Source organism: Panulirus ornatus, chromosome 41 (genome assembly GCF_036320965.1).
Source record: "Panulirus ornatus isolate Po-2019 chromosome 41, ASM3632096v1, whole genome shotgun sequence".
Taxonomy (NCBI): domain Eukaryota; kingdom Metazoa; phylum Arthropoda; class Malacostraca; order Decapoda; family Palinuridae; genus Panulirus; species Panulirus ornatus.
Window position 1 is genome coordinate 17091935 of NC_092264.1, and position 15878 is coordinate 17107812.

The window sequence follows — 15878 nt, forward strand, 5'->3', positions numbered from 1 at the left end:
TTATAACCCATGAGCGTGTAACTCAAACGTTACGAATTCTAACAATGTTCATCAGTGTAGAGGCAGCAGTGGCCTACACTGGTAGGCCTGGCACGTACCTTTGGTCGGGAGATTCTTGCGTCGCATCACCATGCCTTGGAAGTGCTTCCAGGCGAAGTTATAGATGTCGTAAGTGTCCGCGTACTGGTTCTTGATGACCTCCCTGGCCAGGCCCTCGACCACCTCCTCCAGGCCATCAGGGAGGCTCAGCCGCGTGAAGAGCGGCGCCGCCATCCGTCGTAGGAGATCAGCCGAAACCCAACCTGCCGGGAAGAAGGACTCGTTAGGTATCAGTGAGCGATCCTTCTCCTTGTCTGTAGGATTCAGACGTGCTGAACACACACACACACACACACACACACACACACACACACACACACACACACACACACAAAACCACATATTTGTTCACATACAAACACACATACACTACATGATTATCATGTATAAGGGAATAAGCCTCAGGTACATGTCTTATAAGCTATACACAACATATATCAGGCGAAAGGTAATTATATATCTCAAGTCTGGTCACCTCACCTAAACAAACACGATGAGGTAATTGAGAAGGTGCAGAGAAGAGCAGCTGAAATGGTACACCTGTACTGAGAAAGCTGCGCTACGCTGATAAACTGAGGCTACAGATGTGTCTACCACGGAGGAAAGAAGAGACAGTAGTGACCTGATCACATCCATCATGTTTCAGATGGACGATGTCGACAATGAAAAGTGCTTTATGAGCTTACAGTGCCAGAGTTGAACTTGAGGCCACGACAAGAAGCTTGGTAAGAGGCTTGCTAAAGAGAACGTAAAAAGTGGTGTTTTAGTGTATGGACGATGGATGATTGGGCTCGGCCAAAGGAGGAGACTGGTGGGTGCCGGCGGTATACTGGTGCTGAAAAGGTTATCTGAGTGCACGGAAAGTTCAATGGATGAGGCCCCTGGAACTCAACAAATAGGTGATTTACACACCATTAAATTTATTTCCAGATTACGGAAAATATGATAGATAGATTCTTGTCCAAGCACAAACACGTTAGCAAATGTAGGTGAACCACAAGGAAACGGAAAATGCGAAGTGTAAAACTTTTTCGTATATTCCATTGTCAAGCGTGACTGACAGATATCTTAGTCTTACGAATGTAATACACGAAAGCGCTTGACACTTCGTACTTCCCGCACCCTTGTGCTTGTCTGTACATCTTGTGTACACTCTCTACTTTTGTACTTTTTGCACGTAAGCAGATGCTACAGGAGGACCAGGTGTGGGAGGCACCACCATTTACTTCAGGTAACACAAACGTTCAAGTGAAACAAAAGTTCGTAGGTTGACCATGACTTCCACATTGAATCAAACACTTTCTCTGAAAGGAATGATCACATTGGCGAGTTTCCCCGACCCTGGTTAATGCCCGGGGGTGAGGCACGACACAGAATGCTGGTAATCAATGAGAGGGACGCGCAAACCACTCAAACCTTTTACAGTTCTTTTTACCTGGGGCTATAGAGACAGTCTGGCCCCTAAGTGAAATGGTGTCAAGGGTGAATGTTGCTACATAGAGCCACACACGATCTCGAAAAGATCTGGTCTGTCTCAGTGAACCTGTTCATTGAGCGGAAAAGATTCAACAAACCCTTAGCAATAATGTCTATGCAGATCGACTACTTCTCTCTAGCCTCATGTAAACGACCTTCAGCCATGTTGGTGGTGGTGTATTGATGCTAAGACGCTACGTTACGTTTTGGACATTCCTTTACTTACGTTGGGTGAGGAAAATCAGTTATGTGTCGATGGTGTGAGTGAGCAAGAAGTATATAGGCGGTGCTGGTGACGTGTTGTGTGTGGGGACGCTTTGTGAGGGACGTGTCAGGTGTTGGTCTAGGGGACGTGTTGTGTGTGGGGACACTGAGGGGGAGGACGTGTCAGGTGTTGGTCCGGAAGACGTGTTGTGTGTGGGACACTGAGGAAGGGACGTGTCAGGTGTTGGTCTAGGGGACGTGTTGTGTGTGGGGACACTGAGGGAGGGACGTGTCAGGTGTTGGTCCAGGGGTAGTGCTGTGTGTGGGACACTGAGGGAGGGATGTGTCAGGTGATGGTCCAGAGGACGTGTTGTGTGTGGGGACACTGGATGAGGGACGTGTCAGGCGGTGGTCCTGGGGACGTGCTATGTGTGTGTGTGTGTGTGTGTGTGTGTGTGTGTGTGTGTGTGTGTGTGTGTGTGAGGCAAGGACGTGGCTGGGGTTCGCCTGGTGGATCGGGTCGTGTCCTCAGGTTGCAGATCTCCTGCCTTGGTTACCTCACGTGTCTCGCCTTCACATACCTCACCCTCGCCTCTCGATCCTCTTACACTTATCGTTGCTTACCTCATCTTTGCATACCTCACCCTTGCTTACTTCAGTCTTGCTTACCTGACACCCAGTTCTCACTTAACTCTCATACATCTTACCTTGACTTCCTAAACTCATACATACATCGCCTCATTCTCACATACTTCGCCCTTATAAACCTCATTCTCACATAGCCTCACACTCATGAACCTCATTCTCACATACCTCACCCTCATAGGTCTCGTCCTTGCATACCTCATTCTCATGAACCTCATCTTTATATGTTACTCTCACATACTTTAACGTCACATCTCCCCCACCCATACTTCACCGATACGCTCTCATCTCTGCTGACCACAGCCCTGCCACAATAACACTCCTCATTAGAAATACATCCTCAGGCCATTCACCCTCATGAATCCTCATATCCTTATATTATCCTCCCATATCATTCCCCAACGTGCCTCATTTATGCCCTCACATTTTCACCCTGAAGGATCGAGATTCCCACATTACACCCTTGATAAAGTACTTCCTCTCCAGTAGCCTCACATGCACCCATACCTCGCCTTCTGTCCACCATCACCCTGGCATATGACCATCACCCTGACATACGACCATCACCCTGACATATCACCATCACTCTGACATATCACCATCACCCTGGCATACCATCATCACCCTGACATACCACCATCACCCTGACATACTTCCGTCACCCTGGCATACCACCATCACCCTGACATATCTCACCCTAACATGACTCTCCCTCCTCCTCACATCGAAGTCCTCAATCGTCCTAGTGATCTGCTGGTCGCGAAGACCTCAAATCCCCCCCTCCACAGTGGAGCCTCAAGCTGAGGTGATGATGAGACCCATGTGTGACATAGATAACAAATACAGTGTATCTTACATAGGACGGATGTCCAAGAGAGGCTCTCGGGCCAGACTGCCTTAGCGAAGGACAGTATGGGGTGAAGGTGAGACACATATCGGGCTCGTCTACGCCAATGACGAGTGTGGGAGACTGTGATAGGAATCTTCCCACGTCCAGGTCTGCCTCCCATGAGCCATACACTCTTCTCTACCACAGGATGACTCACGCTCTCACACACACTCTCACACACCGAGCGGTGGTGAATCCCTCATTCTAAGGAGGATTTTGACGACGGGGATATAAACTGGAACGCCTTCGATCCAAACGAACGTGAGAATACCTGGATATTTAAGTTTCTTGAGTGTGTGTACGAGAACTTGCTGTGCCAATGTGTATGGGAAGTCATCACAGGTTAGAGACGCGGATGTGCTATCAAATTTAAACTTAGTTTACACTGGCAGTGGCTCTAAGATTGAAATCATTGCCTACTGGCCCTCCTACTGGCAAAAATATAACTCCTTACTGCTTGAGATGTACTACATAGTGAAAGAGGAGGTGCAAAATGGTATATACTATAAGAGTAGAAACGACGAAGCCCAAAACACTTACATCAGGGAAACACAATGATGCCATATACATAAACATATGCTCTTGGAGATATCCTCAACACCTGAAGAGGTGTTAAAGAGTCTTCGGTTGGTGGACGTAGCTTAGGTTGACGTCCTTAATGACCCTGACAGCTGATGGGCCTCAAGCTCACCCAACCATCAAACCATCCAGAATGAGGGTCTGCATTCCATACTCTTGAATACAGAGCAAAACTGTATTTGGTCGTGTGAATTCTACAAGCGGGGAATAGAGCAGTCTGTGCCAAGAGCTAAAGAGGCACGAAGGAGAAACTGAATGAATAGCTTGATAAGAGAGGAAGTAAAACAAAGGAGCAGAGGGACGCAGTGTGGAAGAGATGCAGGAACTACAGGAACCGGGCGTCAATTGATGCTGATACGAGAGGACCAGAAAGAAGCGAGGAAAGAATGAAGAGGTGAAGAATAGATATAAAAAAAGATAATGCCCATAAGCTAAGGGAGCAACGGAAACTGTTTCGTAAATTCATAAGGAGCAAAATAACAGTCAGTGATCAACTTCTAAGATTAAGGAACACAGAAGGAAAAGCTGTTGATATATACGAGGTCATGTGTGAGGAACTGAAGATGAAGTTGCAGAGAGAGTTCAGAGTCGAGGGCCCGGACGTGCCCCTGCTGCTGATCAGGGAAGGAGAGGAACCCCCTCGAGGTTATGGCAGTCACTCCAGTAGATTTGCTGACGTTCATGATGGCGTTACACCCCTGCAAAGACCATGGTCCTGATGGCACCTCACTGTCTGTACTCGGAGAGTTCGCAGAGACACTAGTCGAATCATTAGCTATGTTTACAGTCTTCCACAACGGAGGATATGTTCCAGCGGCACAGAAGAGAGGAGGCAGAGAGGACGTGTGAGGGGATCCTTCGAGGGGATCATTCTTAAACTGGACGAGAGTGATGACTGGGGTCCCAGGACTCAGTGCTAGGTCACTCACTATTTCTGATTTACGTAAATGGTTTACCTTATCTACGTAAATGATTTACCATACGAAGTGGATTCATACCTGGATATATATTGTTGATGATGATGAACTTGTGAGGAAAATGCGAAACAGCAGGAACTGCGAAATGCTTTATGTAAGTGATGGTAAGAAAGGTTCACGAGGGAAATACTGAAATAGATCCACTGGACGTGAAAAATCTCATGGAGGAGCTATAGATTCAATTAGAGATCAAGAAACCAGGTGGCATCACCCCCTCTGTAATCCAAGAGTGGGTGGAGACCCCTTGTCAAACCACTGAAGATGTTGTATAAGGTCTGTCTCTGCGAGAGCAAAGCCCCAGCAGGATATGAGAGAGCTCTAGCCATAGTCGTGGCGTTACATAAAAAAGAAAGAGACAGTGAGATATAACCTTGGACTACAGACCACTGTCGCTAACGAACATGGCCTGCAAGATACGACATAAAATAAGAGGTAGGTCGAAAGGGGATCATTGAACGGCATAAGCTGCTTAGGCTTGAGACAGAATGGATTCATAAAGAAAGATTGTTATATGTCGAATCTTTTAGATTTCTATGAGGAAGACAAAATCCTGGAAGAAAAGGATGTGTCGGTGGATTGTGTATTCTTAAATTGCCAGAAAGCCTTTGATACGTTCCTCCCTTTGGAGGCTGATAATAAAGCTCATGTCCATTCTGAGGTCAGATAATGTCGACTTAGATGGATCAAATGGGAGGAACAGAGAGTACGTGTCAAGCGGGAGGCCTTCACAGGCTGGAAAGAGAGGCAATTGCTCTCCCTCAGGGCTGTGTGAAGCCACTTCGGTTTGTCATCTACGTATATTTGATCTGCCAAACAAGGGTGGTTCAATATGTCTGCTAATGAGCTGAAATTACGAAGGAATTGCGACGTAACGGGTGATGGAGAATACTGCAGAGATCCAGACATAAGGAAGCAGCAGCAGGAAGATTGGTTACTAAGTTCTAACTCTGGAAGACGCAATATCTCGAAGATGGAAAGGGGTTTAGATCGTCCAGCCACAATAAGACATTTGGAGACAAATTATGAGAGCTCTACTGTGAAGGGGACCAAGGGTTTTAGATCATGCTGAGCATGTCAGTAGAACACATAAGAAAAGCGATTGAGAGGAAAGGAAATCATAATTTGGTCAAGGTTGAAATAATAACCAAGTTCATGGACAGCGAGAGGATGAGGACGCCTTACGCTGGGATACTTCGCAACATGAGGTCTCCTTACCTGTGGAGCCATAGAAAGCTGTTGAAGAGAGTCCAAAGGAATTCAATGGAAATATGATAAGTCTCGAGTGGAATGAGATACAAAAAGGAGAAAATAAACCCTCTATCTGTCGATTTCGTAAGATAAATGGTTTAGGAAGACAAAAGAACTGTAGAGATGGTCGGGGTTTGAAGCCTTCGTGTTACCCACTCTTAATCATCTGAAGCTAAGATTATCAGCCGCCCGTATCTAAGGCCATTTCAACCACAATCCCAACAATGTATACTTACCCATCATCCTTAATTCTTCACGCTACATCTGCACACAATGACCCCACTATCGATTCGTGTGACCAAACTGGAACGCGTCTCTTTCCCTCCGAGTGTCCCCTTACACGTCAATATAGACACGTCTATTACTCTTGTCTGGATTAATCTATGAGAATATTTGTTCTTATCACTTTCCTTGGAGTGATTACTGCCGCTCCGCAGGTAATGTTGCCGTTCTGCTGACCATACAAGAGAGGTTACTGTCTCAGAGCAGAAGACGTATATTTCCTCAATCCTATGTTTGTCTCTTGATTTAATTCGTTGTTCAACTATTCCTGCCATGTGGACATCTGCGCGAAAGGGACCTGACTTACCGAACCTGGAAAAAAAACTTTCTTTCATCCCACATTTAGCTTCATCTCAGCCAGAAATGATAATGTTATTCGTAAGGTGAAGCGTTCCTTTGTCCAAAGGATACATGATGACCTTTCTCCTTCTTCCGTCAGTAGGGTCTAGTGTGGCCTTTGGCCAAAAGTATCTCTAACAACTTCAGTCGTGCTAACTTACTTTCCGTTCTCAATACACTCATGAAATTGTTGTATCTCCTGATGACAGAGCGACTCGTAGACTCGTTTCCTTTCCTGTTTTCTCCTCTAACTCCACCCTGAGTAAATCTACCACTCCCTCACCCCCACCTGACACACTCATCGACCCTATGCTTCTCCCGATCACCTCTTTTCGTGCAGCCCAAGGAGCACATCTCTTACACGACACAAGCAAGGTGTGTGGACCAGACGTGCGCGCACCCTTGTGTTTCTGATGTGGTGTGTGTGTGTGTGTGCCTCAGAATAATCAACAGTGCTTTATGATGAGCATTTCTTTAACTGCCAAACATTCCTTTCCCCTCTGGAAATGTGTACAGCATATTACCTCAACACTGACACCCTCCACCCATCGAGAACCTCTTCAAAACGTTTCCTATGGCAGTCAGAGTATAGAGAACAGACAGATGTATATTTACATTTGAATTCACATGCGTCTTAAACGAAAAACTCGAAGCCATCTCAAAGAAAAAACAGGTTCTTGACGTAATATTCGTTCGTGTGATACCAATTTGTACCACAAATGTTTAACATAAACGTATTACTTTGTTGGGTCATTCTCGCAATAAACTGACATTTTTCTTTTGGAAGAAAAAAATGTTAACCAAATCACAATTGAGTTTAGGGTTGAGGAACTCCCAGTTCAAGAGCTTTGTGGTGACGTACAGCTATATTGTGGTCTTTTAGGTGATGAACACGAGTATGAGGTGGTTCGTCTTGTCTGGCTCAATATTGTGAGGCAGCAGGATTGGCCTGGCTCAGTAGTGTGAGGCAGCAGGATTAGCCTGGCTCAGTATTATGAGCCAGCAGGATTGGCTTGGCTCATTATTGTGAGGCAGCAGGATTGGCCTGGCTCATTATTGTGAGGCAGCAGGATTGGCCTGGCTCATTATTGTGAGGCAGCAGGATTGGCCTGGCTCAGTATTGTGAGACAGCAGGATTTGCCTGGCTCAGTAGTGTGAGGCAGCAGAGCCGGCCTGGCTTAGTAGTGTGAGGCAGCAGGATTTGCCTGGCTCAGTAGTGTGAGGCAACAGAGCTGGCCTGGCTCAGTAGTGTGAGGCAGCAGGATTGACCTGGCTTAGTAGTGTGAGGCAGTAGGACTGTCCTGGCTCAGTAGCGTGAGGCAGTAGGACTGACCTGGCTCAGTAGTGTGAGGCAGCAGGACTGACCTGGCTCAGTAGTGTGTAAAGGTAGGACACACTCGACTCAGCAGCCAGTCATGTTAGAGGAATACAAGTATGACCTGTTTATCTGACGTGGAGGAATAGCGACAACCCTCTGTTGTGGTATACACCCACGAGTGGTGGTGCAGGCGTGTGGTGTTGTGGTATACACCCACGAGTGGTGGTGCAGGCGTGTGGTGTTGTGGTATACACCCACGAGTGGCGGGGCAGGCGGGTGGTGTTGTGGTATACACCCACGAGTGGCGGGGCAGGCGGGTGGTGTTGTGGTATACACCCACGAGTGGTGGTGGAGGCGGGTGGTGTTGTGGTATACACCCACGAGTGGTGGTGGAGGCGGGTGGTGTTGTGGTATACATCTAGGAGTGGTGGTGCAGGCGGGTGGTGTTGTGGTATACACTTATAAGTGGTGAGGCGAGTGTTGTGGCGAGTGGTGGCTGGAAGTGCTGAATTCCCTCGCCTCCCCAGGGCTGGGCCCCAGTGTGGCTGGTAGCTGCTCATGGCGGGTAGTGGTCGAACCCCATGGTCACCATGACCACTCCTCTGGTGAACCACACCACAGGGAATAACTTGCACCACACTTGCCTTAACTCAAGCGGACGCCCGGGTGTTTAACGTGTTCACCCCGGTATCATGTTCTCTATCCCAGGGAAGAGAGAGTCCTCGCCCTTCGCCGACCTAGGGAGCCGGGCTGAGGGACCCTCACGGCACCGGAAATAATACCCAAGAAGAGGTACATGTGGCCCCGGACATAGCCAGCGTGCCAGCAACTGCCTTACGAGAATTCGCACTCACATAGCGAAATAGAATGATAGATATGAATAGTACACGTCAGATCATGGAAGTGGCATATGCTTTTTAGGAAGGATGATGCAGATATAGTAAGTTTATGCACGAGGAAATTGAACATTGAACTGCAACTGTGTGAGGCTTCTGCTCAGGCATGAGAGGAAGGTCCAGATTGGTAAGCTAGAGATGTGAGAATCTTGTGCGAAGATGAGTTGTGTGAGGGATTAGACTTGAAGATCTTTCACAGTTAGGTTATATATCATGAAATAGAAACCGTCGCATTTGTACAGACGACGTGCAGTGATGGAGGAGAGAGAAAAAAAGAGAGTGTTAAGTATGCTAGTAGGAGGAAACTTGAAGACAAATGAGTTGAAGAAGACTGTTCATAGAATGCGCAGCAGTAACACAAACGTATGGGATCCCATATGTAAAAGACATTAGTATAGGAAACTTGGAGCCTATACATCCCTGGGTAAGAGGATCGTAGATGCTTTCAACAAAAGCAAGTTTATTCTTTCTAACGTTTGTCTTATGTTTTGTGTGTGTGTTACAAATCCCATCACGGTAATCCTCACCAGTTGTAAACCCAGGGCTTTGACATGCAGGAGGATGCACAAGATAGACTGCTCTGGAACAATGTGGTTTATAGGGGGCGACGTGCTATCAGTGAATTGATCTATGGCATGTGAAGCGGCCGTGGAAACCATGGAACGGTCTGTGAGGTCTGGTTGCGGTTTCGGTGCTTTGCACTTCGCTAACACGGGGAACGACGCACAAAAATGAAAAAAGGAAAATTTTTTTTTATAAGGAAATGGGGATGAATAGATTGGAAAGTGGAAAGAAAAACCCACAAAGTAGTAGCTCGTTATAACACAGGTCCACCTGACAGGCTTCATTGATTAACTTCCTATACATGCAACCAACTGCCGTCTCGAACATCTTCAGTGAAACACACCGCCTCAGAGATGGGAAGATTTCGACACTATTAGGAAGGTGTTGAGACGTTCTCACACGAAGTATCGACAGTCTGCATACGATCTAAGAATACCTGGTGGTGTTGACTAGTGATCTGAACCTATCTGACTGGTCATAATCCTTCCTAGGAACAATGATCAGGTCCCAGGCGGACACTGTGCTGGGAGTCGGCCCAGGTCCTTCCCTGGGCTCAGGTGGGGTACGTGTGGACGTGGGACTGCCTGTGTACTTGTGGACGTGGGAGGGACTGCCTGTGTACGTGTGGACGTGGGAGGGACTGTCTATGTACGTGTGGCCGTGGGAGGCACTGCCTGTGTACTTGTGGACGTGGGAGGCACTGCCTGTGTACTTGTGGACGTGGGAGGCACTACCTGTGTACGTGTGGCCATGGGATGGACTGCCTGTGTACGTGTGGACGTGGGAGGGACTGCCTGTGTACGTGTGGACGTGGGAGGGACTGCCTGTGTACGAGTGGACGTGGGAGGGACTGCCTGTGTACGAGTGGACGTGGGAGGCACTGCCTGTGTACTTGTGGACGTGGGAGGCACTACCTGTGTACGTGTGGCCGTGGGATGGACTGCCTGTGTACGTGTGGACGTGGGAGGGACTGCCTGTGTACGAGTTGACGTGGGAGGGACTGCCTGTGTACGAGTGGACGTGGGAGGAACTGCCTGCACTGAGGATCTTCTGAGGTGTCAGCTTACATCAGTTGGTCAGGTGGGTGGGACAGGGTGGTTGACAGAGTCCAGCGGTGGGTCGCTAGATGAGTAATTAAGTCTGGCGGTGGGTGGATGAGTCTGTCGGTCGGTAGCCGGGTAGGTGAGTCGGTCGATGGGTGAGTGAGGCCGGCGATGGGTTAGTTATTCATCACCGTGTGGGTGTAACGGGTGGGTGACTGGGAGAGTAAGGAGGTCGGCTCAGAGCTCCTGCTGTGTCCCGCTCTGCGACGGTCTCAGGAGAGAGTGTACCCTGCGAGGAGCTGTTCCATCCGTAGGTACATCTCGCCGAAGCCTATGATAACGGACTCCAATACCAGGTTTCTTTGGAAAGGCTCACATGCTGGACGTAAGGGCCATGACCGTGTTGATTGCCTAGCTTTAAAATGCTTAGCTGTTCCCAGACCATCCACTTGCGACACGGTCCGCTGGAGCCGTGGTCCGAAACGTTCTCATCGCGATGGCCCGTGAGGCCGTAATCATCCAGAGACCCGCTGAAAGACGTGGTTGATATTGTATTAGAGTCACACAGACACACAGACCCATGGTCCAAGCGAGGTGGACTGGCCTGAACTCTACTGACGAAGATGTAGTCCCTTATAAAGCAGGAAAAGATAAGTATAGCATAGCAAAGGCTCGCTTCAAGTTTAAGAAACACCAGAAGGAAAAACACAGAAGTTGTACCCATCCTATGTGAGACTACGACTGCTGATGTACGTCTAGATTACAAGCACTTCTGACAAATCACTTGATCGTGAATGATTCAGGTGTCGGCTCCGCTCTGCACCTGATGTCTTGGGACGCACGATCGAACATTACACTGACGAATGCCCCAAAATCAGTGTTTCCAAGGCTTCATGGTCTATTGCTTCGTGAACACCGTGAGTGTTTTACTGACTCTGGTCTACGTGAAGGTATCTTGTACCGTTTCCCCCAAGTTTGTTATGCTCTGAGCTATGCCTGAACCATATATCCCCTCTGTTGTCTCACGCTATACCAGGCCAACACCATCAATGCGGATTCCACCTTCTGATGTGATGTGAACGCTATGGATCAAGGGCACACATGGGTCCTCCTGTCACCCATCTGTGTTCTCCAGCGATCTAAGTTTCCTGTTCGATCATCTTGATATCTCGTCCTTTTCTGTCCGTTATGGTCATCTGCACCTCCCAGACGCCACTGAACTAGATGTAGGAACATTTACCCCTCACCCATTCACCATCTCAGCCCCAGCCTCCACTCTTGATCCATAACTGTTAATACAAGTGCATGATTCTCATCAGAGTCCCCAACCATTGTTTATGTTTACACAGAGTCCCCACCTACTGTCACTGACAACACCGAGTCTCGTCATTGTCAATCACTACAGCTTCGTCAATCTATCACCTCTTACTAATACGATTCGTAACATTTGCAAAAAAATGATCTTTATGTATCTATACTCTGTATATTGTTGCTGTATCCCGTTCGATATATACTATACAAAGCTGGTTTTCTCCTACTGTGTAAACTCTGTGTATACCAGTTTTACCGTACTCAGTCGCTTATACGTATTCTATAACCATGAATTAGTCCCTTGATCATTTATCTTTACTGGAAACTTTCTAATGAGGCAGTTCATATATGTCATTAGTATATAATCATTATCTATGCTGTTTCATTGTAGTCTCACATTACGTAAGCACTTATTAACTCTTTTATTGGATTGGATAATCACTTAATGTTTTAATGAGTAACTTTTTGATATATCGTATTTGTGAAATCAGACCTCTCGCTTACTTCCTAGTAAATAGTGTAAGTTTTGCATTTAGCGCAGAGCGCATCAGCATTTTTGCATTTTCTAAATGCATTGCATCTTTCATTTGCATAAGGTGCAGATAATTGTGTTTGTGCGTAGGTGAGTCTGTGTGGCGCCCTGGTTAATGGTCCTCTCCTACTGGACTCTGCTGCCACAACTACCCAAGTAGCGCCACTGGTCCTGTAAGCAGAGAGCCAGGGTATAACCAACACACAGCTCCTCACATCAACGGCCTGGTGCTATTTTTGCATCAGTGTCTTTACGCTGTCCCCAAAGTGGAAGATAGGCATATCTCTCCTCAATTACAACAATATCTCCTCCTCCTGTAGTACAACAATCTCTACCCCCGTCTCTAAGTGTTCATGAAAGAGGAGAGGGATTTTATAGGACTGTTATCAGCATGGAAGAAGCGTGGGTGATTGAGAGGAGTACAAGAGAAAGCCGGATCAGCAGGTTAAGAGAAAGCTGAAGACGAGGGACAGTCCCTCCCTTCTCCCAGTACACCAGTCTCTCCCCTTCCAAGTACACCAGTCCTTAGTGCACAAGTTCTCCTCCCCAGTACACAAGTCTGTTCCTCCTCCCCAGTACACAAGTCAGTTCCTCATCCCCAATACACCAGTTCCTCTCCTTCCCAGTACACCAGTCCCTTCCCTTCTCCCATTTCAGCAGCCCTCCCCCCACCAGTACACGAGTCCTCACTCCCCAGTACACCAGTACTCCCCCCTCCTCCCCCAGACAACCTAACGATCCGTTACGGGCAGTAATTAGAGCCGCCATGAGCCAGGCGGCCCCGCCTCTCAAGGACGCCATCGACCAGTTTGTCTTCCTCGCATACCAGACCAGGTAACTCCTCATACCAGACCAGGTAACTCCTCATACCAGGCCAGGTAACTCCTCATACCAGGCCAGGTAACTCCTCATACCAGGCCAGGTAACTCCTCATACCAGACCAGGTAACTCCTCATACCAGACCAGGTAACTCCTCATACCAGGCCAGGTAACTCCTCATACCAGACCAGGTAACTCCTCATACCAGACCAGGTAACTCCTCATACCAGACCAGGTAACTCCTCATACCAGGCCAGGTAACTCCTCATACCAGGCCAGGTAACTCCTCATACCAGACCAGGTAACTCCTCATACCAGACCAGGTAACTCCTCATACCAGACCAGGTAACTCCTCATACCAGACCAGGTAACTCCTCATACCAGGTCAGGTAACTCCTCATACCAGGCCAGGTAACTCCTCATACCAGACCAGGTAACTCCTCATACCAGACCAGGTAACTCTTCATGCCAGACCAGGTAACTCCTCATACCAGACCAGGTAACTCCTCATACCAGACCAGGTAACTCCTCATACCAGGCCAGGTAACTCCTCATACCAGGCCAGGTAACTCCTCATACCAGGCCAGGTAACTCCTCATACCAGACCAGGTAACTCCTCATACCAGACCAGGTAACTCCTCATACCAGACCAGGTAACTCCTCATACCAGACCAGGTAACTCCTCATACCAGGCCAGGTAACTCCTCATACCAGGCCAGGTAACTCCTCATACCAGGCCAGGTAACTCCTCATACCAGACCAGGTAACTCCTCATACCAGGCCAGGTAACTCCTCATACCAGACCAGGTAACTCCTCATACCAGGCCAGGTAACTCCTCATACCAGGCCAGGTAACTCCTCATACCAGGCCAGGTAACTCCTCATACCAGGCCAGGTAACTCCTCATACCAGGCCAGGCAACTCCTCATACCAGACCAGGTAACTCCTCATACCTGGCCAGGTAACTCCTCATACCAGGCCAGGTAACTCCTCATACCTGGCTAGGTAACTCCTCATACCAGGCCAGGTAACTCCTCATACCAGACCAGGTAACTCCTCATACCAGACCAGGTAACTCCTCATACCAGACCAGGTAACATACTAGACCAGGTAACTCCTCATACCAGGCCAGGTAACTCCTCATACCTGGCTAGGTAACTCCTCATACCAGGCCAGGTAACTCCTCATACCAGGCCAGGTAACTCCTCATACCAGACCAGGTAACTCCTCATACCAGACCAGGTAACTCCTCATACCAGGCCAGGTAACTCCTCATACCTGGCCAGGTAACACACCAGACCAGGTAACTCTTCATACTTACCCAGAGTAACTCAGTTTTCGAATACTTAGCCTCTCGATAGATATAGATAGAGCGAGAGATTGTACCTACCTAAAGGTAGAGTTGGCGCGTAGTGCTCACTGCAGGGAAAAGCAGAGTTGAGAATAAAGAACCATGTGAGTCGTCAGGTGTTAACGTGTGAGACGAAGTGAGTGTGTTTGTGGAAGGAACGCCAGCAACTCGCTTGTAGTAGATGTGGCAGAAAGAATAGACAGCGAAATTAGCCAAGGAAGGGAACGTGACAGCCACAGTAGTGACGTTGTGAGGCTCACTGGGGTTTGGGGTAAATGTAGATCCTTGTTGACTTCAACCCACGGATAAGATGGGAGTTGGATTGGTACTCAACAGGCTCATTTCGCACCTCCGTCATGAAATACAGTGTGGGTCAACGACCCTGAAGCATCGTTTATCTCCGTTGTTAAGGAGACGTTGCTCAACGAATTGCACTCTCGTTTAACGTCACTAAAATGGAGACAAAGTCGTTCATTTTACTTCACATTCCCAGCGTGTCCAGCGAACTAAGTTTTTTCAACTCGAAAGTAACTACAACCTTGTTCAACGATGTTTTTCTCTCTCGTTAACCATCCGCGGTGTACTGACAACGTCTGTTAACGAGCCCTGCGTTCGATTCCGACGTGTTGCAGCGGCTGCATACAGGTGTTCGGTCAATGACCCACGAGCCGGTCGTCTGTACAACATCGCTCAGCGAACTAGCATTAGTCGTGGGGAAGGAGGGAGGGAGGGAGGAAGGCCCTCTGCATGACAAGCCCCCCTGCTTACACACACAGTGTGAGGTGCTTGACGGAGGGTGTGTATTACCTCCACACGGCTCAAAGGATCGACATAAAGTCTCGTAGAAGCACAGGGAAGTTTTAAGACATTACTGGTGCCCTGACATGACAACACGTACCTCAAATGCAGGGGGATGGCGACGCTGCTGGTTCATTTCCCGGTTAGAAATGTGATTAAAGTTCGGGTGCAGCACCAGCGGTGTCGTCTATCTTGCACCACCACCTCCTCCTCCTCACCCACCCACCAGGAAGTGTCTACCAAGTCCCCCCTGACCGATAGTCTACACCTGAGATTATATTTCGCCTCAGAAATTTGAGGCTAAGATGTAAGACAGTGTTGGACGGGATGTGGGAGCTGGAGAGGCGTGGGGGACGGTCATACGTTGAGACCTGGAGGACTTCAAGTTCACTGAAGCCGGAGGGAAATACGTTCTAAGTTGATGATAGTAATGATGGAAGATTTTGAGTCCTGGCTGCTCCATTAGGTAATGCCATTTAAGGTTCATAACTTAGCAAGTTTTGTGACT

General features: G+C 48.1%; 1 protein-coding gene across 1 annotated transcript in view; it reads right to left on the minus strand.

Annotated features, from left to right (window-relative positions):
- Positions 1-15878, minus strand: part of LOC139761722 (uncharacterized) — a 158104-nt gene that overhangs the window by 120888 nt on the left and 21338 nt on the right. The window contains 1 exon segment of the mRNA XM_071686112.1: positions 99-302. Coding sequence (XP_071542213.1) covers positions 99-273 — 175 coding nt within the window. The 5' untranslated portion in view covers positions 274-302.